The sequence below is a fragment of the Panulirus ornatus genome, chromosome 21 (genome assembly GCF_036320965.1).
Source record: "Panulirus ornatus isolate Po-2019 chromosome 21, ASM3632096v1, whole genome shotgun sequence".
In the NCBI taxonomy this organism is placed as follows: Eukaryota; Metazoa; Arthropoda; class Malacostraca; order Decapoda; family Palinuridae; genus Panulirus; species Panulirus ornatus.
In genome coordinates, this window is record NC_092244.1 from 1,442,089 (window position 1) to 1,466,112 (window position 24,024).

At 36.5% G+C, this 24,024-nt stretch overlaps 2 protein-coding genes across 2 annotated transcripts in view; one reads left to right on the forward strand and one right to left on the reverse strand.

The window, feature by feature from the left end:
• LOC139756249 (protein PET117 homolog, mitochondrial) overlaps window positions 1–7,032 on the forward strand; it is a 30,963-nt gene extending 23,931 nt beyond the window's left edge. The window contains exon 3 of the mRNA XM_071675437.1: window positions 940–7,032. Within this exon, the coding sequence (XP_071531538.1) occupies window positions 940–1,087 (148 nt within the window). The 3' untranslated portion in view covers window positions 1,088–7,032. The remainder of the gene's footprint in view (window positions 1–939) is intronic.
• Window positions 5,382–24,024, reverse strand: part of LOC139756250 (uncharacterized) — a 162,912-nt gene continuing 144,269 nt past the window's right edge. The window contains exon 12 of the mRNA XM_071675438.1: window positions 5,382–21,191. Within this exon, the coding sequence (XP_071531539.1) occupies window positions 21,062–21,191 (130 nt within the window). The 3' untranslated portion in view covers window positions 5,382–21,061. The remainder of the gene's footprint in view (window positions 21,192–24,024) is intronic.

Consider the following 24,024-nt stretch of genomic DNA (forward strand, 5'->3'; position numbering starts at 1 on the left):
GCTACACTTATGTGTCATTTATATATTATGCATACACACTTAGATATCATTTACACTGGCAGAACTTCATTTAAAATAAGAAAATATTACTTTTATGAAAAATATAAACACTAGTACTTTAGAAATTTAAAATAATTAAGAAAATATTACTTTTATGAAAAATTTAAACACTAGTACTTTAGAACTTGTTCATTATCCTAAATACTGTAGAGATAGTGGGTGTGTTAATCTGGCATCATGCCAAGGTGACATAAGTGCATGCTTCATAAGGACTTGTAGGTGACTGATTTTGGTGATATTTCTCCAGCCATGGATTGCAGCATTACCAGACTCCCCTGTAGGTGTTCCCCAGAAGTAGTTGGTTTAGACAATAGTAAGATCTATTAATGCATGTATTAACATGCACCTCTTTTGCCTACACATGCATTTATTGACGTGCCTGCATTTTTTCTTTTTGTTTGTGTATGTACATTGGGAGGCTATAAAAATCAGTTACTCACTAAAAGGGTTAATGATAATGTAAGATATTGCTCATTAGTTACTGACAGAGCTTGGTAAAAGCTGTTTCATTAGTTCATTAAATAAGTCCAAAATCACTTTTAGAAGACAGTGAATGCTGTCTCCCCAATCCCTGTGATCCCTCTGAACTTCCAATTGCTATTGTATTATATCATCCAGAATCAGTATTTGGAATGTCTGGTAAAGAATTTTGCATTTAGTATGATATGAGTTTAGTCTTCTTGTAAATAAAGCAGTTGTTTCTCATTGTGTTCATGGTAAGGATGAATGAAAATCCATGTGTCTTAGCTTCAGTTGGGGTCGAGACACAATCATCTACAGTAATACAGTACATCTATTGTAACAAAAACTTTACCAGAATATGCCATTGATACCTTATATGGTGAGGTATGGTGTATTGTACTTCACCATTATCTACAGAGAGAAGCTGCATGAAGGGGTAATTCATGATGTTGAACGTCAGCAGCGACGGAAGGCAGAGAATCTGTATATCCTTCAGCAGCAGGCTGAACTCACAAAGCAGCTGCGGAAGGAAAGAGAGGCAGTGGAAAAAGGCCCTGCTTTATAGTTCTGTATGCTATGTTTAGAGTTCAGGAAAAGTTTGAAAACATCTTTTATGACCAAGATGAGAAATAACAACTAGAGGATTGTTTTAGTTCTGCTTGGTACTCCCATATGAATTTAAGAATACTGTAGATATGACAGAAATAGAAAATGGTATTTTGCTGTATCCAGTTTAACCCAGAAGTACTTATATATAATTTGGAAAGTGACTTAGCTTTTGGCTGGGTATGAAAGGTAATGAAACCCTATATATTAGTGTAGTGATGCTAAACACTGCCAGAGGTGGAATGGATATACATGAAATTCTTTCATCTCATGTTATGTGAATCTTTTTTTTATCAGTCAGAATCATGTATTTTTATAACTTTCAATCTGTAATTTATTTTTTCATCTAAATATATTTATCTGTTAGGTATCATATTGCTAATGTAGATTTTTGTCTAAACACTATACTTTTACACATCCTTTGATGGTGACACACACAGTTTTGACATCTTTTGGATTGCTTTTGTGCCAAGGTAAATTTTTGAGTATATTATTCACTTGCCCTCTTTTCCTCCATATGTAGTTTATGAAGTTATCAACAAACATATGGCTGACATTAGCAAGATTGGCAAACACACAACAAAAAATGCCTTGGTCACACTTATTGCATGTGAAAATGAAAACCACTATGTATCCTAAACAGGAGTGTGAAAAAAGTTTTCAAAAATAGTGCCCTCCCTGTTCATAAACATATTGAATAACCACAACAACAGCATACATCCTTGAAAAGATGCCATGTACCCTCCTCCATCCCTACTTGTCTCTATGCCTTACTGCCTCTGTAAAAACTCTTCTGGATTTTCATGAACCTCAGGTATTTGTAGCACCTTCCACAATGCCTCTATATCAACCCTATCACTTGCAATTCACTTTTCCTCCAAGTGTTTTTCAAAGCAAACACCTGGTTCACACATTCTTTACCTTTCCTGAACCACACTTTTCGTATATCGCCACCCTTCCATACAATTTACCAGGCATTATGTTTAAGCATTCACTTTTGTTCCCTCACCTCACAGATATTGAAAATCCTTAATAAACAATCAGCACTGTCACAAACTTTAGAATTTCCATTGCAATCACAACCATTCCTGCAGCTTTGCCACTCTTCATCAGATGCAAGGCTTTCTGTTCCTCCTTTCATCAAACTGTTTGGCAAAACTCCACGTGCCACCTATCCCCAACTACACCACATCCACCACTAATTATCTAACAGTCCTTCAAAATAGTCACTTCATCTCTTTTTTTTTTAATGTTTACCATATTATTCATGGAGTAGGAGTTGAACAATATATGTCTGTGCTCTAGCTGTTACACTTCTACCACCCATTTTCTAAGTTGTTTGTGAATATCATGAGATAGGTAAAAACCTGTGGAAGAGAATGGTATAGAATAAATATAATTTACAGGATTATAAGTTGAAGAATATGCTCTCATATTCACCAGCTGTTTCATCTCTTGTACCCATTCTCTCCATGATTTTTATGAATATCCAAAAGATTATAAGAAATACAATTTACTGTATAATTTACCGAGTTCTATGTAAGTGGAACATTAATCCCATTCTTGTGGCAACTGAGTGCAGTGTGGGGCCACTAGGGCAGCTCCACCCTGTACAGTATCACATGGAAGGCGTAAGTGTTGGAAATTAAGTGCCTGAGGATTATATGTGGAGTGAGGCAAGTTGATTGAGTAGGGAAATACAGTGTAAGAGATTGGTGTGGTCATAAGTGCAGTCTAATTCAGAAAGACTAGAGTGCTAAATATGGAGGGGATGAGTGAAGAAAGATCGGCAGAGAGGATCTTTGTTTCGCAAGTGAGCAATGGAAGGGGGAAGGGGAAGCTGGGGAGATAGAAGGGTGGAGCAAAGGAGACTTTAAGGTATCAGGGCCAGAACATTCAGGAGGATCAGAAGTGTGTATGAGATAAAAAAAAATTATAATAGTGTTGTATATGGGGAGCTGAATCAGAGCTTATGAAATAGTCATTTTAAGTTGTAGAATAGTCTGTAGGACTTGGCTGTGGATGGTAGGCTCTGGTTTTAGTGTATTATATGTGACAGCTAGAGAAGAGAAATGTGTAAAGACAAAGGAATTCAAACAGAAACAGACCACTGGGTTTTCTTAATGTTGTTTGTAGTAGTGGAAGATTGTAAGATACAGATTAGCGTGGTAAGAGTAGCAAGGCATACAGATGTAAGAAAAATAATGTAATTAAGGAGTGCAAAATAGTTATTCATGGACTAGAAACAAAATGGCGAATAGTTTGAAAGAAAGAAAAGAAAGAAACAAAATATTCATGAAGTCTATTCCTAAATGTATCTCTGGTACTGCTTTCAACCTCTCTATCTATTTAGTCATTCCTTATGTTAACATTACTGTTGAAGAAAAAGTACTTCACCTCATCTGAAGTACAATATTTGCCTTAGTTTGTATCCACTACTGGGAGTGCAATCAAATGAATCAAGCTTGTTAGATTGATATTATAAAAAAAATTTAATTTTGAATATTTGTGTTAGTTCTGTTTAACCATGATTTATTAAGCAGTTTAGTAGGTTCTCATAAGATTTGTTTCTAAATCCAGGAATCATTTTGTTAGCTTGATGCTGCATTCTCTCCATTCTGTCTATGTTCTTTGTTCCAGATGCAACATTATTAAGGTAGGAGGAGAAATAGGTTTTGGGTATGTGGACATTTTAGACAGAGCTACAGTCATTTCAGAAACTTGAAACTCTTCAGCTGGTAGAAGTTGTAAGTTGTGTGAAAAAATACCATATTTACTGCTTTTAGCTTCAAACAAAAAGTGAGCTATTGTAGGGTACTTTTAGTGATATTTGTGATCAGACCAACTGCAGGTTGTGTGCTGGGGTAAAGACTTTAAAGTGAATATAGACTGAACTTTCAGAGTTGTTTGAAATTGTTTGCTGTAAATTCATGTAATATAAGGGATTTACTTTGTGTCCCCTAAATATATAACAGTGATACCCCCAGATTACTAAGTTGTGATGATATATTACTGTGATACCCCCAGATTACTAAGTTGTGATGATAAGTGCTACTAGCAAGATCTTTGAATTATTTGCTGTGTGACGTTTTAAGTATGTTCAGGACAACGAATTGGAAATTGTACGAATGTAACCTTTTCATTGTGTGCTCTGTAGTCAGGTCCATAATCTCTGTTTGAAAGACATATTCTTTGATTGAATAGTGTATAGGAAGAACCATTCTGTTACTTTTGGTGTCCACACCTGTGCATGTGTATGTGTCTCTGCCTTGGTTATTTTGTACACCTGAGATGAGCTTAAAGCCACTGTTTGATGTATGGTCTTGTAACGTCATTTTCTGGTGCACATTTTTGAGTGCTTCAGCATATCAACAAAAATAGCACATGTAGACCTATATTTCTCACATCAGAGGAACTTTATAATTCATGATTACCCATGTTTTTGGTAGAGAGTATCCCTACGTAGAGTGCATCTGATTAAAATCTTTAATTGAGTGAAAATTCAGTAAAATTTATATTAACCAGTAAAGTAACTGGTGTTAATGGAAAGATTTGTAGATATGCTTTGGCAGAAAGGAGGCTAATGTCTGCCTTTTATGTAATCAGCTCTGGTTTGAAAATACTGTGTGTAACCTTTTGGTGCTTTCAAGTGCTGAAAGTAATAATTATGGAAGATATGTACTTCTGTACTATGACCCAAGAGAATTTGATATGTAATTATGCCATCCACTAACCTGAATGCTGTAATGTTCATTGTGGTTCTTACCGGGATGTCCATACATATTTGAAGGTTAGCTGGGATGTATGCCAAAAGTTCAGTAACAGCCCAATATAGGGGGGGCGATAACGATCTATTACTTTGAATCTCATTAAGAGGAGCTGCAGCTGGTTGCAGTGCAAAAGAAACTTGTCAGATAGAAGTTGACTTTTATATGGGAAATTAGGCTTTTTATGTAAGGTCTAAAGGTCTGCCATGCGAGTGCAATTGCCCTTCAAGCTGCCTCCATGAGAGCACAGAAATCAGCTTTTTCTTGTGAAAAATAACAAAATATAAACACCAAGACTTGATGTCCTTCCATTTAGCTCATCGCTGTCTTTTGCTGGTGCATCTGATAAGTTTTTGCAACCATTTCTTTGATACGACAGCCAAGTAAATGTTTCCATTTTATCGATTGAAGAATAAAAGTGACGAGGAACTCTGATAGTACAAGTTGCTTAAAACATTAGGCAAGGGTGTTCAAAAATAAGAATGCTGAGAGAAACCATATTCCTTTTTATTCTTAACAACTGCAACAAGAAATTCAAGTCATACAGCTTTACAGAGTCAGTCAGGGCTACATAAATTAGCCCTAGTCTTCACCAGTTACTGTTCTTGATGTTTAAAGGCAAAGCATGAGGCTATATGAAGTTAAATCCAGAGGATTACTACATCAGTTTTATGTTGATAGAAACTATTTACTTGTTTCTAAGTGCCTTCACATGTCAGGGTATAGGCTAATAACTAGTATGTATTACCAAGCATAATCATCTTTGTTTGGATTTATATACTATGTATCTTTTTACCTAAATAAACCTTGGGAATTAAAGTTACAAAGCATAACGTCATAAGAGAGCAGTCGCAAGTAGAAAAATAAGCATATTTGCAGACATTGCCCGGCCAGCAATGTAAGCTGACAGTACAAGAACTAAAGCACCATGTTAATATCTGGATGAGACTGATGTATGTTGTTGTAATGTAGCCACATGTGCATAATAACTAATGCAGTGAACTACACAGTTAGGGTGAGCCAAACTAAGCTTTTTCTTATGTCATATAATGTGTCAATTGCTAAAACACTTACTGTGCACAGGCAACAACAGCAACAACCATTACAATGAATCATGGCACTCAAAAATTTTGATGAAGCTTTATGAAACAAAAATTGTAGAGGAAAATAGTTTTAGCTTAATATTCTAGTTTGACCAGTTATGGAGACTTTTGCTGTGGCCACCCCCTTGGAGAGTAACCAGAGGGAACAGGCATCAGATATAGATACATTAATATGAAAATTATTTACATTGTTCTTTGCCTTCAAAATATAACAAATGTCATACCACTGAGTTATTATGGAAATGATGTATCAACACTGAAATAGCTTAAAACAATCTCACACACATCTCTAGCTTAAACATGATTTATGCTGAAAAATGTGATTGCATTTGAATTTGGTTGAGAAAAAAAAAAAATCAAAACTGGATACTACAAGATGAGACTAAACATCTTACAGGTGCTCATCACTAGGCATTTATTTAGAGTTTCTGTGGTGGATCCTGTCAACCAAGGGTATTTTTTCTAATAAAATGCTGAATGGTATTTTTTTCAAACATGAGTGTATAAGCTGAAAAGAATGTAAACTCAAGGGAAGCACTGCTAACACAACAATTAAGAATATGTACTTCATTTGGGATTTGCAGAGTAGTTGTTGACGTACTGTTCAACGTAGAAAAAGCGAATGCTTCACACTATACGTATAAGTAGAAACAAAAGCTTGAGTATACATTCTACACATATTTACCAGAGCTTTATAAAATTAATTTGAAATTATCACAGTGGGATGTTGACAGGTACCAAGATAAGATAGGAAATCATTTTCCTACTGCTCTTAGAATTTCCTTATATATCTAATTTTGTGTGGTACTCTTTAAAGAGATTTTACAAAACCAAATGTTTAGAAAGCTAAATCAGTAGGTGACAGCACTATACTAAGTTCACAAAAAATAAGTCCCTGTAATAATTCAGCAATGATGAAATGTACTTAAAACCATGAGATCTGGAATATAGTGGTAAAATCTATGATACCTGGAATATAGTGGTAAATCTAAGTTTTTCTCCTGCATCATTAATCATTAAAACTTTTGTCTGTGTAGTTGGTTTTAATGTTGCCCATTAACATTTGGCAATTTTCCATGCTTTTCTTTCATTGTCAGTGATATATGACACTTGAGGTGGAAGGAAAAAGCAATGGCTACCAGCCTACAATTCTCTCTGCTTTGTAAAATATTATTATCAATTTAGGAAATATCACACTTCTTACAATTACCTAAAATGATGTAATGCTTCAACATCTGTGGTCCTTATTTGTGACTTGTTTTTTGTTTGGTTTGTTTATCAATACAATAAATGAAAGAAAAATCATGATGAATACCTTGCATCCATATAATGTTGTTGTGACTACTATTCCTTCAAAGATACCCATTTATGCCCCTCCAGATATTCTCTCTTTCGACATATTCTTCAATGCTTCCAAAACCTTTATCCTCTCTCACCCAATGACTCGCTTCTACTTCCATATTTCTATTTGCTGCCATGTCCACTTCCAGGCATTTGAGAAGCTTCGCTTCATCCAATTTTTCTCTTTTCAAACTTACATCCCAACTAACCTGTCCCTCAACCGTGTTTAACCTAATAACCTATCTTTTATTTACATTTACTCTCAACTTCCTCATTTCACACACTCTCCCAAGCAGTCACAAACTTTTAGTTTCTCATTTGAATCTGCCACCAGTTGTCTCATTACCAGCAAACAACAATTGACTCACTTCCCAGACCCTCTCATCCCCTGCAGACTGCATATTTGCTACTCTCTCCAAGACTCACATTTATCTCCTTCATCACCCCATCCACAAACTGAACAAGTATAGAGACATCACACACCCCTGCCACAGACCAACCTTCACTTGGAAGCATTTACTCTCCCTGCTTCCTACTTGTGCACATGCCTTCCACCCTTGGTAAAAACCTCACTGCTTCTAGCAGCTTTGTTCCCACATCATATATTCTCTAGACCTTCCACAGAGCATCTCTATCAACTCTATCATATGCCTTCTCCAGATCCATAAATGCTAAATACAAATCCATATGTTTTTCTAAGTATTTCTCATATACATTCTTCAAAGCAAACACCTGATCCACACCCTCTACCACTTCTGAAACCCAATCTGATGCTCTTTACGTGCCTTTACCTTCTCAATCAATACCCTCCCGTATAATTTACCAGGAATACTCAACAAACATATACCTCTGTAATTTGAACACTCACCTTTATCCCTTTGCGTTTATACAATGGCACTGTACATGCATTCCACCAATCCTCAGGCCTCTCTGAAAATCCTAAAAAAAAAAACAGTAAACCCCTCCCCCCCAAAAAAAAAAGCAATACTATCCACCCTAGCAACCTTGCTACATATTATTTTGCATAAAGCTTACAGTATGTCTTCTCTCTCCACCAAATCACTCTCCATGATTCTCTCACTCCACATACTAAAACACCCTACATCTGCCACTGTACTATCATACTCATTGAACAGTCCTTCAAGACACCACTCTGTCTCCTACTCAATTCAACACTACCAGTTACTATTTCCCCTTTGCCAGTGTTTTGTTTTTTGCACATTATTAACCTCATTCCAAAAATGTTCTTACTCCCTAAAGTTTACCAATCTTCACTCACCCCATCTCTTATTTGCCCTTACTTTCAACCCCTGCACCTTCCTCTTGACCTGCCGCTTCTCTTATACACCTCCCAGTCATTTGCTCTCCTTCCCTTTGAGTATTGCCCAAAGGATTTTTTTCTCTTCACTGGCAACTTTACTTCATCATCCCACCATTAACAACCCTTTCCAATTTGCCTAAATCTTACCTTTTGCATGCCAGCACTGCTTCCTTAAATACCTCCCATTCCTCAAGCATTCCCTAAGCTTCATTTAATCTCTTGCACATGCCTGCATTGTTTCCCCAATTACCTCCCATTTCTCAACCTCTCACCTAGCTACTTTTATTCTCTCCTTTTGCCATTCTACATTCAATCTTTCCTGGTATTTCTTCACACAAGTCTCTTCTCCAAGCTCAATTAATCTCTCCACTTTTTTCTCTGATAATGTTGACTCCTGTAATTCAGTAAAGCTTGCTTAACATCTTTCTTACTCCACTTATACTTACGTATGTCCCTCATTTTAAAATAGGCATTCCTAATCACCAGTACTTTTTTTGCACATAACTTCATAAGCAGTTCATTTACATTCACTTTACTGAATACACTATGCCCCTCAAGTATTCCCTCAACTGTCCTCTTACTCACTTCTGCATTCAAATCAAGAATTACTAATACCCTTATCCTTTGAGTTGCCTAAAGCCATTCAGAAGAACTTACAATGTGTGCAGAATACACAGTGCAGTGGGAAATTACTTATGTAGTTTGGCAATCATAGCACCTGGTAAGTAAGAATAGAATGATGTTCATTGTACAAAGGTTTAAAAAACATACTGTAAAAGGAAAACAAATAAAATTTCACAGTACATCTGTGTAAGGAAAGAAGCAAACATCCAATAGGCCAATCCTTTAGTAACTAACAATTTCACCTGTGACAAAGTGTCTTACAGGGCGAGGCACAACCTAACTAATGGAGGAATGCAAGTGGCCAACTCTTAAAAGCAGAAGCCATAGTAATATCTCATAGACAAAGATCACAGGAAAGAAAGGGTTTGAAGTTGATAAGTGAAAGAGGGGAAGATGACAAAGCAATGAGTGTGAAAAAATGTAGAAACCACCAAAAGGAGATGAGGTCAAAAGAAGGAATTTGACCTCACAATCACCATATACATCCGATTATACTTCTATGGACTTCTCAGATAAATTAATCACATTCTCGACATAGCAAACCAATACTAACTTTTCATGACTGCTAGGTAAACTTAAGCATTAAGAATCTATAATGCAAGGATAGAGTTCTCTGGTCACAGAAATTGCTACTGAGTATTACTAGAGTATTAGATGCTATAACTGTACTGCAAAATATACTAAATAACCAATTTCATCAAGCACCATGTAATAATACCTATCCCAAAAAAACAGGATTAGGTAAAGATGAGACAAAGTTGGCCCTGAATTGACTCAAGTCAGACAAAAGATAATGACACGAAGACATACATGACACAATTATACCTTATATACTGTTAGAAAGGATGGAACAATATTGTCAAAAGGTGATGAAGGATCCCAGCTTTTCAACCTAACAAGGATCAGTTAAGGTCAAGAGGTGATATTCATATCTGGACTAGTCATGTTTTACATTCAACATTCATCAGTTTAGGATGTTATTAAAATTTCATGTACACATAGTAAAAAACAGTATCTTACTATTTATGAGCACAATATAACACCATGGACAAAGTATTCTGAGAAATTCCTGTTGGTCTAGCCTCACATTGGTAGCCCTGCTTTCATGATATTGTAATTCATCAAACGCTAGCGACATTTCATGTCATTTGCTATAAAAAATATTATGATTTCATATTTCAATGGAAAGAACATTTACAAAAGTTGTCTCATTTTCACAAGTACTATTACTCATTTCGAAATTCATCAAACCCATCTGAGAAGATAAAATTTTTGCCATGTGTACATACATACATACATATTGCCACCTGCCACTATTTCACAGCCTAATCTTAGCAGGTTTCTCTAGACATACATATTTTCCTGCCCATGTGAAAATCTGTTACATAAATAGAAATCCCTACATATGTAGAAGCTCCACTACATAAAGTTTAACCTCACCTATGCAATTTCCTATATGCTCACATTTCATCCCGTACATACTAAATCATCTTCACATCTGGAAATTTTCTTCACATTTGAAGTTGTTTTTTTTTCTCTCATATATGAAGAGTCATTCCTCTTGACAAAATGCAATTCCTTGAGGTGCAGGGTTTCCTCCAAACATGATGTATGCAATTCCTTCAGGTGCAGGGCTTCCTCCAAACTTGATGTCTGCCATTCATTCAGGGTTCCTCCCAAGCATGCAGAATTTCTAATATTCATGCAAACTCATCTTTACTCGTGTAGAATTTGCCAAACTAATGTAACTTTCTTCACACATGCAGTTTTTGCTGTTCAGACAGTTTTCCCCAATCAAAAAGTCCCATCCATAAAAACAATCACCCTCACTCATGTACAACACTTGCATCCAGGTAGAGATATCTCTATACATGTATGACACTTGCAAACAAGTAGAGATTTCTCTATACATGTACAACACTTGCAAGCAAGTAGAGACTTCTCCATACATGTATGACAGTCTTGCACACAAGTAGAGACTTCTTGCACATGTCCTCATGCAACCTCCCTGCATATGTCCTTACCATGCTATCTCTCCACACGTCCTTCTCATGCAACCTCCCCTGCACATGTCCCTTTTATGTAATCAACCATGTACAAGTCCCTCTCATGCAACCTTCCCCACACATGTCCCTCTTCACATGCAATCCCCCTGTACATGCCCCTCTCATGCAATCTTCCCTGTACAAGTCCCCTTCATGTAATCTCCTGTCCATGTCCTCATAAAATCTTCTCTGCACGTCACCCTCATGCCATCTCCCCTGCGTATGTCCCTGTCAGGCAATCTCTGCTGCAAGTGGAGTCTCCTGCATGTGTGTACAGAGTCTTCCTGTTATTTGCACTGTATTCCAAATAATTCTTGGTCTTTGCACATCTGTTTGCTAACACATCATGCATTCTAAAAAGCTTGCAAATGTATGTACTAACTTACCATTACTTTCATTCTTCTTTCTGATGTTCTTGATGTACTTCAATGCCCCTAAAGACCAATCAGTAGCATGATGCCTAATTTATCCTCTCACATGTGTTTAATGAAAACAACTTAGAACAATACTTAAGGCTCTCAAGAACAAGAGTTTCTGAAGTAGATTATCCTTGGATCAACCTGCAGGAAATGCACAAAATACATAATGATGTACAATGAGACATGCAGAAGGCACTGCTGAATACAGTAGTAACACCTATGTCATCTACATAGAAGTGTGTTCAATATTTATGTTTCTTAGACTAATCTTTGCAGCACTGCTGCTGGGATTACTGATGCATGGATAATCCAATATGTATAACTACTCAGTGGCAAAAGTATGATACCATTATCTTAATCTAACTGTGGATAATTATGTGTACAATTCAGATAAACTGTCAAAAATGGTGTTGACAGGATACAGTAACCAACACTAAGAATGCTCTTATTTTCACAAGCTACACATGGAACAAGAGTTTACATTGCCACCAGCCAATTCTCAAGTATGCATGAAATTTTCACTTGTCTCAGACAGCTTGCCTCTGCAAATATCAGTGGTACTGATTTATATAAACCCCAAAACTGACATATTCAGAAACACATTTATAACACTTGTATGAAAAGTGTTATACCTTATCACACCATATAAAAATGTTTTCATATTGGCCATGTTTCTAATAAACATAATCTTTACACCCTGCATGATAGCAGAATATTGGCACTGCTTTCTATAAGTGTTGTAACCAGGCCTTTCTTTTAAAATTTTTTTTTTTGCCATCAGTAGAATACATAACTGTAATTAATCCCTAAAATGCATAGGGATTGTTACTAATAAAACAATGGCAAGATTTAAAATTCTCAATAAGCCACAAATATAACAGGAAGTGGAATGAGGAAATTTAGAATAAATATCAGCAAAAGCCCGAGAACCTCTTTCTGAAAAATTAAAGTAAAAAACCATGAATCAGAAACTGTCCACAACAACCCCTTACTGTCAAGTCGTGAACTCATGTACTAAGTGAAATTCAGCCTGATGAATTCCTTAATCTTGCTTCCCTATTGATTATCAAACTAAACACCATAACATGCTTCCAAACCAAAAGAACTATATAAAACCACTATTATGAAGGGATAAAACAGGTACATAATATAAATGGATAAATTTGTTATAAAACACATAAAGCTAAAACATGCATTGGGTTCTTTAAACGTATTAGGAAAATTTGAGGAAGAAAGAACAAGAGGAACCAGCACATTAAGGAAGAAAATGAAGGGAAGTTGGTTGCTGAATAATGAGTGTGTATGTGCAAAACAGTTCATATAACAAAACTGCAGCATCTAATCAATGTGTACACATGGTAAAAGATAAAGAGTATTTCTTTACACATGGTGCATGCCTAGACTGTTATGATATTACTTGACAGAGGAGGAAACATTATTCAATAACAGCTGATGTGGCACTGGCAAATGAATGCCCCAATCACAGCCATCTAGGATGAAAAAAATATGAGTATGTGGAAAAGAATATAAAGAAATTACTAGGAGCTCTTAAGGTGTCCCTAGACTTTCAAAGATGGAAAGAGAATGAAGTAAGAAATTCCACAGCTTTGCTGATTGAAGAAAGATATTATAATGATCAACCCTTATGTAACTGGTTTCCAGAAAGAGAGTATGGGAATCAGCAGCAAGTCATATGCTTTGGGTACACGCCTTGGTGGCTTGGCCAAATGCAGAAAGCTTACAAGATCAGATGTGGAAATAATATAACACATCTTGCTCTTGTTAGGGTTGTCATAAGTTGCTTAATGACTTTCAGAATATCATCACCATACTGAACAGTCATACACTTCCTAAAACATTCTTTGCTAAACTTTACATACACACAATTTTTGCATATTATAGTTGCCAACAAAATTTAATTATTTATACCATGCAACTGTGACTAGAAACAGTGAGTGCACGCAGTTTTTAAACAATCAGACACATATATGCAAAATGCTTGTTAAACCAAACTCAAATATTCTGAGATGTGAAGATCATATAAAAAACTAATAGAAGTTTTTCAGTAGATATCCACTAAGCCTGAAGATCATTGAAATAGTTTAAAAAATATTTACATTTGTACCACCATCTTTGAGGCTTGAGACAAATGTTGGAACTACATTAGTCCTAAATGTAGGTTGCTAATAATCACATAAACAAACATCAACCAAAGTAAATAGTGCCAAAAAAAAAAAAACCCACATATCAGCACAGTGAATATGGTCACATCCAAGCCCTCTGACAAAAGGCTACAGAGAGGAAGTAAACTAGACAAGTCAAAGAAAGGAACCAACATAAAAGTACAAAGTACATTATTATGAAACATTAAAAAAAATGAGGGATCCCTGATGTCCTAATCTACTTCCCATATGAGGATATATTATAATTTCATGGTTCATCACAATTTTGTTTGTACACAAGTAACAACAGTCAGGGAAAGTATTTTTGTGCTTACTGACTGAATTTCATCAACCATTTCTCTGACCAACTTTGGAGTTTGTTCAGGTCCCTGTTTAAGCTATTGCCATGACTGTCATTTTTCAATTTCATACACTTGCCATCATTCACGAACTTGTTTAGGTATGGGTCCAATTTGTCCAGCAAGTCATTCACTTAATCTGATGCAATGATCATGATTGCCAACTTTTTTTTCTCTCATGACCTTGGCATCATTTACAAACAGGTTTAGGTAGGGGTCCAATTCATCTGACAAGTCATTTACATACAACAAAAATAGGCCTCACCACACTGGCAACCCTCACCCATTTCAAGAATGTGCCTAATACCTGTTTCTTTTGTTACCTTCCACAAAGGTAATCCTCTATCTAGTGAAAGTTTCTTCACATTACTCCTGCATGTAGCTCTATTTCTTTATCACCCTTTAATGAGGTACAGTGTTAAAAGTTTTCTGACAGTCCAAGATCACACACTGTACCCATCCATTGCTTTCTGAATGAACCCCCTCCCCCTCTGTTTTATTAGTCTAGAAGATTATTGAGAAAAGCCACTTTTCCCAAAAAACATGTTGCCTCTCAAGAAGGTGCTTTCTTCTCTGCAAGAAGTTCTATATTTTTTTCATACTTGTTCACAGTACTTCATTTGCCTTCTGGTTGTCTTTTCTAGTGTTTACAAATCACACTTATTAGTGAGATTGGTTTAAAGTTCAGAGTGAATTCCTGATCACCTTTCTCAATTATATGTACAACAACTGCTCTCTTGAACATCTTTGGAACTACCCCCTTCCTCTAATGACCAACTGAATGATATTTCAAGAAACCTTGCCAGTGTTTTTGCATATTCTCTCAGCACAGTTGGCTAAGAGGTGGATGAATAGTTGTTTCTGGACTGATTGGTTTTTCATGGTATGGACAATTTCGTTCATACTTTTTCACCATTTCCCACATTAGTAAGGAAGCTCCAGGAACAGACAATGAAAAAGCCTCGTTTGCTCACATCCATGCTCTAGCTGTCATGTGTAATACACCAAAACTACACTCCCCCATCCACAACCATCCCACAGACCTTTCTTATTGTTTCTCCTAGCTGCTGAGTATGCCCTGGTTCAGTCCTTTCTGACAGAATGTCACCCTCTGTGTGCCACATCGCTCCAATTCACTCTATCCCAAATACACCTTTCACCCTCCCACATTTTCAGGTCCTAACCACTCAAAATCTTGTTCACTCCATCCTTCCATCTGCAATTCCATCTTCCCTTCTTCTTAGCCCTTCCACTTCTGACACATACATCTTATTTGTCAACCTCTCCTCACTCATTCTTTCCATACATCCAAACCATTTCAGCAAACCCTCTTCAGCCCTCTCAACCATGCTCTTCTTATTACCGTGTCTCTCCCTTACCCTATCATTACTTACCTGATCAACTCTTCTCACACACATATTGTTCTTAAACATTTCATTTCTAACACATTTAACTCCTGCACATGCTCATGTACAGCACATACCTCACATCCATACAACATCATCATGATTACCATAACTTCCATGCCACCCATTTTCATCCTCCCAAATAGTGACCTCTCTTTTCACATATTCCTCAATGTTTCCAGAGCCTTTGCTCCCTCACCCACCCTATGATTCACCTATATATCACAGTATAAATCCTGCCGATACAATTCCACGTCAAAATGCTCGGCACTCATTTCTGTGCAACAGAACCAGACTCCTAATCAAACCACTCCATAATTATCCACCAAACCCCAAGTAAAACTAAAAAACTTGCCCCTGCCCCACAACTCTACTTACAGATTCCCCCATCTCTAACAAATTTAACACTAACAAAACATCTATGCACTGAAATAACCCAAAAGGCACTATAAAACCACCTTCCAAGCTCAGTCTTAAACTCCAACTCATCAACCCACAAAAAACTACACTCCCTATACAAACAAGAGTCACACTTTCCCATCTCTACTCTGGTCACTAGCAATGTTTCCAGTACCACAAAAACCACTTTAACATACCCAAATGCTTGTTCCTCTCCCCACAGAGACACACACACATCACTGCACTTATGACCGATGGTCCTGCTTGGTGGACACTGCTGACTTCCTGAGTGCTGCAGAAGCATCTTAAAAATGGAAGGGACTCCTAGGACAGGCATTAAATACATATATAATTATCATAAAATACTGACCAAAGTACACATACAACACACCATTCCCTTACTACAGTAAATAATATATCTGGGGAAAAAAGAGTGGTTCAAGGGATGGAAAAAAGGCAATCTGCTAGTAAACATCCTGTTGGTGTACAATCCTGGAGAAATCTGTGCTACTATGGACCAGAAAATTTTATTCTGAAGATTAAGTGCTGAGAAAAGTAGATCCCAGAAAATCTGGCCCAAAAGATTGGGTCCCTGTAAATCCAGTATCTATGAATGTCACTTCATAAACAAACAGTGCCACAGTCTACAGTTATAAATTCTCAATTTTCTATATCAATGAAATATGGCTCCACAACCTATGGTTGACAGTACACCATTTCTTTATCAAAGGATCCAAGCAGTCACTTTCCAACTTCTGTCCATAAAATACTCTCAGCCCAGATCTCATCAGTCACTGTCCAACCTTTGTCAACAAAACACTGGAAGTCCAGATCTCATCAGTCACTAACCAAACTCTGGCTAGCAAATACTAGAATTTTTTCATCATAATGCCTGCTTCATTTTTCAAGTCCGAAAGAAGAAAACAGAAATTGACTGATGTGTTAAATTTCACTTATGACTTTCATAAGGCTTGAGCAGATGTTACAAAATTTTTCTGGTGTCATTATGCAATAGATTTTGATCTTGATGAATTAGTGGCCCCATTTCAGGAATGTATGTCACATTTCAATCCTCTCCAAGTCAGAAAATGCACATTCTGAGTGAGCTGGGGGAAAAAAAGATAGTGCAGGCTGCATTACAACAGTTTCATTCATGTCACAGTGTCTACTGTAAGATTGAAGAATTTGGATTTATAGTTTTATACAATTGCAATTTTTGAATGATAATCAGAATGTTCTGTGCACTTGCTTTTCTGCCTGAAGAACATGCAGTGGATGCTTCAAGGATATGTGTGAGGATGCATCTCTACCAACAGAATTTATCAGCTATTCTGAGCTGACATATGTCGGTGTCCTTTGGGGGAATGTGAAGAGCCTTTGTTTTAACTTTCACTCTGGAATATTCGTCACAGAGTTATATATGATTTGCTAAAGACTAATAATACATTAGACGAATTTAGTGGGCCTTGCTATCTTCTGTGATGAGCAACATCTTAAATATCTGGAAACTGACTGCTGCCTTTCAAAACAAAACATTTGTGCAGTGACAGACCTTCAAAAGGACAAAATATCAGATGATGGACTCACACATTGACACACATTGTTGTGACAAAATGAGTTTTTTGAAAGTCATTGTGCATAATTTACCTAATCTTATTACTGTGCTTTTTACTTTTAATACTGACTAAAAATAAATATACTTGTAATTTTTTTTATACTTGTAATTTTTTTAAGAATTCTAAGTATTTCTTGCCTTTTTTTACATTTTTTACATAACTTGAAAGGTTAGGTCAATTTAGAGTGAGTTCTATAACCTAAATTTCTAGGAACCTAATTTTTGAGGGACCCACTTTTCCTAGGATCTAATATTTTGGACCAAACTGCCTGGGACTGAATTTTCAGGACCAAATTTTTCTCAGCATCATTGAGCAGCCATGAGTGAGTAAGTTGATAATATAATCTCTGTGGTAGTCTCTTAATGGCTGAAGGCAGGCCAAAAACAAGGAAGTTGCCCCTATCATGGTTGAGTGGATAGCAAAGAATGGGGAAGGCTTGCACTTCCTCAACTGAAATGCTAAGGGCTGGAAAGTTCTAACCCTAAATTTCCTAAAGAATATCCTAACAAATCTCTCTCAAGCTTATACAACAAATCGCAGAGGAACAAAAAACAAACATTAATACTGTTTTCCAGAATACCTGGAAGCCATTAATGACAGTTTTATCAATACAGATTGATACGACAAGATGTTATATGTTGACCACAGCTGTTAGATATTACCCACAATATTAAGTGCTTTTGAGGTTGAGATCTTATCTTTGGTTGGCCAACACTTCCTATGAATGTTTTACATTGATTACAGATGTTAGATGTTTTAAAATCTATTAACTGTTATTAGATGTGACTGTTAAAGTCCAAAGGCCATCAAATGTTTGTTGTAACTGTCAGATATTTTGGAGCTCTGGGTTTCAGGAGCCTTTAGAAAGAGGTCCTGGATAAGAACAAGACTTTCACAGAAACTGGTCTTGTGGTAATTATGAATAAATGACGATCATGTGTTGGATATGTCCAACAAATAATGGTTATACCATCAAATGGTATACATGGCTGTCAGATGGAGCCTGTGAGTGAAATGCCATTGACTGTTTTTATTACCTATGGTTGTCAGACGTTATCTTTCAACTACAGTCTCTTTCTCATATATGTTGTTTGTAGCTGCCACATATTGTCTACTGATGTTAGATGTCTGTCTTTCATATGATGTTTAATGTTAGATGTTGAACTCTGTCATCTGCTGGCTAGTGATTTTACTTCAAACTGTCCAGGACTGTCTATGGCTTTTAATCATAGGTACTGGCTGTCATATGATGATTTCAAAGTAAAATGAAAAATGTTAAATCTAAAGCTGTTGGCACGAAGGTTAAGACTAAAGCAGTTTAGAGCTCTTTACCTATAGGGGACAAATAATGATAAAGAACAAAATGGTTGCTGCATTACAAACAATAAATCCAGATCATGCAGCAGAATACATGGCATGGGCCTACCACTAGAATTTTGTAATGGGGTTGTTGTAACCCCATAATAGAAGCTTCTTCACTTTTAAAAACTCAAAGAGCATTTACACTTTACAAATGGGATTATTACCTGTGACTAATAATGTCACTCTTGGCAATAAGCAGCATACATAGAATTATACATGAAAGCTTTTATAAGTACAACTGATATACACAGAGCTTCAATTCTCTGCTATAAGAAGAGTACACTGTGACTTACGTGCAGAGGACAGAACACATTAGCCATTGTATGTTGAGTCTATACACTCATGACATTCATTGGACTTGTAAAAACACACAAGTGCCTTGCTTAACTATGACTGGAGATCACCTTCTTTAGAATCCACATCCCTGTTCATCCTAAAATATTGATCCCTCCTTTGGGTACTCACTGACCAAAATTTTCATCCCAACTCTTACTTCCCATGCCTTGAGAGGACTAGGAGTCATGGCCTACAACCTGATAGTATATCTTTAACAAAGTTCAAACTGTTTGCAGATATTTTTGTCCTGCCTATTAAGCATGATAACGCTGAATCAAGAATGGTACAGAAAACTGTTTGATGACCAACTTTTGAGATACAGGGAATTTTTATATTACAGTGAATATACTGATCCAATTAATTAATTAAACCATGGGAAGCTAGTTCATGAAGACTGCACTTACTTTTCACCAATCTCCAAGAGCAATCTCAGCTGTAAACATGCAAATATAACAGCTTCCAATGTCAGCTTTATAACCATGCAAAAACAAGAGCTTCAAATGTCAGCTTTATAACCATGTAAAAATAAAAGCTTCCAATGTCAGCAGTAACCGTGCAAAAAACCACTTCCAATGTCAGCAGTAACCATGCAAAAACGACAATTTCTGTCAGCAGTAACCATGCAAAAACAACAGCTTCCAATGTCAGCTGTATCCATGCAAAAGCAATAGCTTCCAATGTCATCAGTAACCATGTCATCAGTAACAATGTCATCAGTAACCATGAACAAATAACAGCTTCCAATGTCTGCACGATAACCATGCAAAAATACCAGCAGTAAACATGTAAAAATATCAGCTTCCAATGTGTTTTCTGAAATCCAAAATCCGATCCACAATTATCAGCTAGCAACATTCTCTGTACAGTACAGTGAATTTTTGGCAAAGGTCTCTAAGTACACCAAAATCCTAATCTAACAAAGCTAACATGCTGTGGATACTAAAGAATCCAGTTCCTCCAAGCCTGTGTTGGCAAGGTAATGCTTCTCACTTTAGGTAGCATGTATAGGACTAGTACAGAGCACTGAGGCATGTAAAGTTGCAAATTTAGTGTATACCATCGACGAGTTGGTAGCGAAGCTCACTAATACTTTTTGACAACAAAATGTTAGTGACAACTTTCACTGAAAATGAATTTATACATTTATTCACACAAATACTTCTCAATGTTTTTCCCTCAATTAAAAAATCACATTATGGCACAGTACATTTCAGTGAACACACAACTATTCAATTAAGTTGATAAAAATCTAACATACATTAAACAGTGAAAATTTCATATCTACTTGGTTTATAAAGCTTAAAACATTATAAAAAATTATGACTTACCAATGTCTTTAGTGAATCCAACTGTTGTCTTTATCCAAGCTATGATTACACACTCTACATACCAGCAGCATTCACTGTTTATCTTAAATTATTTCTTGGTTATTATCACAAACAAGCTACCAATAACAGAAATATATTGTTAAAACAGGTCTTTAAGGCCAATTTTCACATGATTATATATATAATGGTTTATCCACATGACTTGAGTGCTGAATTATAAAGAAACTTCTTCAATAAAAAAATGAAACCCAAAATAACCCTACATTTATGTATGTGGAATGCACATCTGCATAAATTAACTGAAAAGTCTTATCATATACAATGCTTAAAAACAAATGTCACAGCTTAATCCTTTAGTGCTTTATAAAGTCTGGTGGCTTGCCTCTGGATATCTGGGTCTTCATGATTCTGAATCAACACTTGTGACTGTGCCACTAGACGATCTCGCACACTGACCCCAAACAAACGAGCATACCTGATAGAAGATATGCAGTGATAAAGAGGTGTCATCTGTTACCAACATTTAACACTACAACTATACTAAGTAGATGTAAGAGGTTAAGTCAGTGAAAGCTAGGAATATAATTACACTGTTCACAGATCTCTGCACCCTAGCAAACATAACACCAAGACAAAACACATGTACACTGAAATGACCCAACAAGCAATAAACTACTGCCTTCCAACTCAGTCATAAACTCCGCCCCACCACATATCCATCCATCAGAAGCCCCACTCCTGGACAAGCATGAGTCAAACTTTTCCATCTTTGCTCTGGACATCGCCCATCCCCTACAACACCACAAACACCATTGCAACATATCCTGAGATCCTTTCATGCCCACACTGAAACTATCACAAAGAAGACACTGAATACTTACTATTCAACTACCCTACATTCCTCCTACACAGACTCTTGCGCAACATCACTGCACTTCATAACCTATGGTCCTACACAGTGGATGAGGCTGGTTTCTTAAGTGCTGTGGAGGCCTGGTAAAGACAAGGGACTCTTGGGGCAAGAAATAATATAATCACGCAGGAAATAATATAATCACTCCAACTACAATCTGAGATAACTACTTATAGTCCCTACCTCTGAAACCTGACTGATTTCAGGGTAGTAGTTACATCTTTGGAACTGGCTATAAGGGCAGTTACACAGATATGGGAACTGTGATGCAAGAGCATTAGAGTGTCAGTCTTGGTGATGAGAATGTTACTTTTGGAACCTCTCTTTATTACTTCACTATGCATGGTGGCAGCCCCATCATCTGGACTAACATACAAGTAAAAAAATCATATGTAACTAATGCTACTCACATCTAATAATCATACAGTTTTTAGAAGTCAGAACACTGTGATATCTAAACTGTTCTCATAAATATAAGTGAGTCTTTTCAAATAGTTCTCAAGACAGTTACTAAATTTTACCAAATAAAGTAACAATTTTCTCGAGATATTATACAATCCAAATATATGTGTTCTGATAAATACTAGTACGACGATTATCACCGCAGTGTTCTCATAATTGTTACTAAGATATTGTCAAAGCTGTTTCCTTGGAGAAAAATTCTCATTATATTTATTAAAAATACTGTTTTATTACAATGTTTCATGATCTGTGGTAGAATAAATTAATCTGGTGGGCAACCCTACAGGCAATCCTTTGTATCCAGAAGAATGTTGTCTGTAAAATCCATGCATCTACTACAATACTACAGCATTCACAAAAACGTAAAAGGAGAATAACTTGCTAATGTGTTAGTAATAAAGAAAGCAGAGCTAGTGCACACTTCACACAGAAAAAAAAGTTAGTAATCATAATAATATCTATAATATAAAAAAAGCAGGATGGAAACTACTGGTTCCTGGGGTGATATATTTCTGGGTAAATAAGTTGCTGTTGAGTGGGAAGGTTGTGCTGGCAATATGGGAGATATGAAGAGGAAAATGGCAAAAGGAATGGCATACCACATACCAGTTTTATTCTACTCTTCTCCAATGCTGTTGTGGGAGCATCTACTTGTATTAAGTCTAAATCCAAAGGTCAATGGCCAACTGGTCAGCATCTGCATTCCACTGAGTCTTTGGTACATATGTGTCATGTAATTTCTGGCTCTTTGCTGGAACTAGCAGACAAAGACCTAAATCTGCTAGCATACTTCTATATTTAATGGTACACTTAAATAGCAGCTTTTTTTCAAAACTTCCTAAAACATTTAAACTTTCCTAGCCAATTTCAGATGTGAAACACCTTTTAACGGTTTGGCAGTTGCATGTGGGACATGGCTTTTTTAAATATGGTGACCTTAATTTGCTAAGGACTATGAAAATTTTATTCATACAGCCAGAGGAACCCTTTTGTAGGGCTCCTTCACCTTCAAGGCATCACTCCAAGCAGGGGCAGGGACGTGAAGTTCTTTGGAGTGAGAATTTCCTCAATGAGACTGAACTTCATTTTGTCCCTTGACTATAACACAGCTTCACCAAAGTGATTTTTCACAAGCAGTCTAGTAACAAAAAAGATATGACACATTCATCCACATAAAATGATGTCACCCCAAGTGACAACACCTCATGCTCCATTACTTAAATCTTATGCAACATTTACAGCTTGTGATCAACAAACTCTGTCAGACTGACAGATTGTTAAAAAGTATTAGGGAAAGTAATATGAAACCACTAAGAGCATACAAGAGTGAAAGTGATCTTGAAATGATGCATGGGATATCTAAAGATTTACTGCATATATGTCTTTGCCCATCCCCTCTGCCACCATCTGGTACCAGTCATACTGGAAGGTAATTTTAGCTTGTCTTTCACTGTTGCACATATGACATGTTTATCAGTAGGCAGACTATTTAATACCATCACTCCCCCCACCATCATTAAAAATGAGTTTGCCACTGTGTCTAAATTAGTATAGGTGGTGTCATACTTTCTTTCATTTAAGTTTTCATTGTTACATAGTTGCAAGGGAGTATTTCACTTTAAATTTTTTGTACAAAATTCAAATTTTCGTTTCTGTAGCTGCACTGGGGAATGGGGAGGAATGCCAGGTACAGGATGGAGTGGGTTAATCTACTGGACAGTCCAAAAGCCATAAATGCCTTGCAGTGATAACTACATTCCACTCACTACTACAATACTGAACGGTTAAACGAATCATTCTCTGCTAGTCATTCCAAAAACCAAAGATGCCTTGCAGCAACAACCACCTCCTATGCATACTGGCAACATTGGTTTCCTTCAACTGTCATTGGTAACAATGTTAATTTTCACATGTCACTCATAAATACAAAATT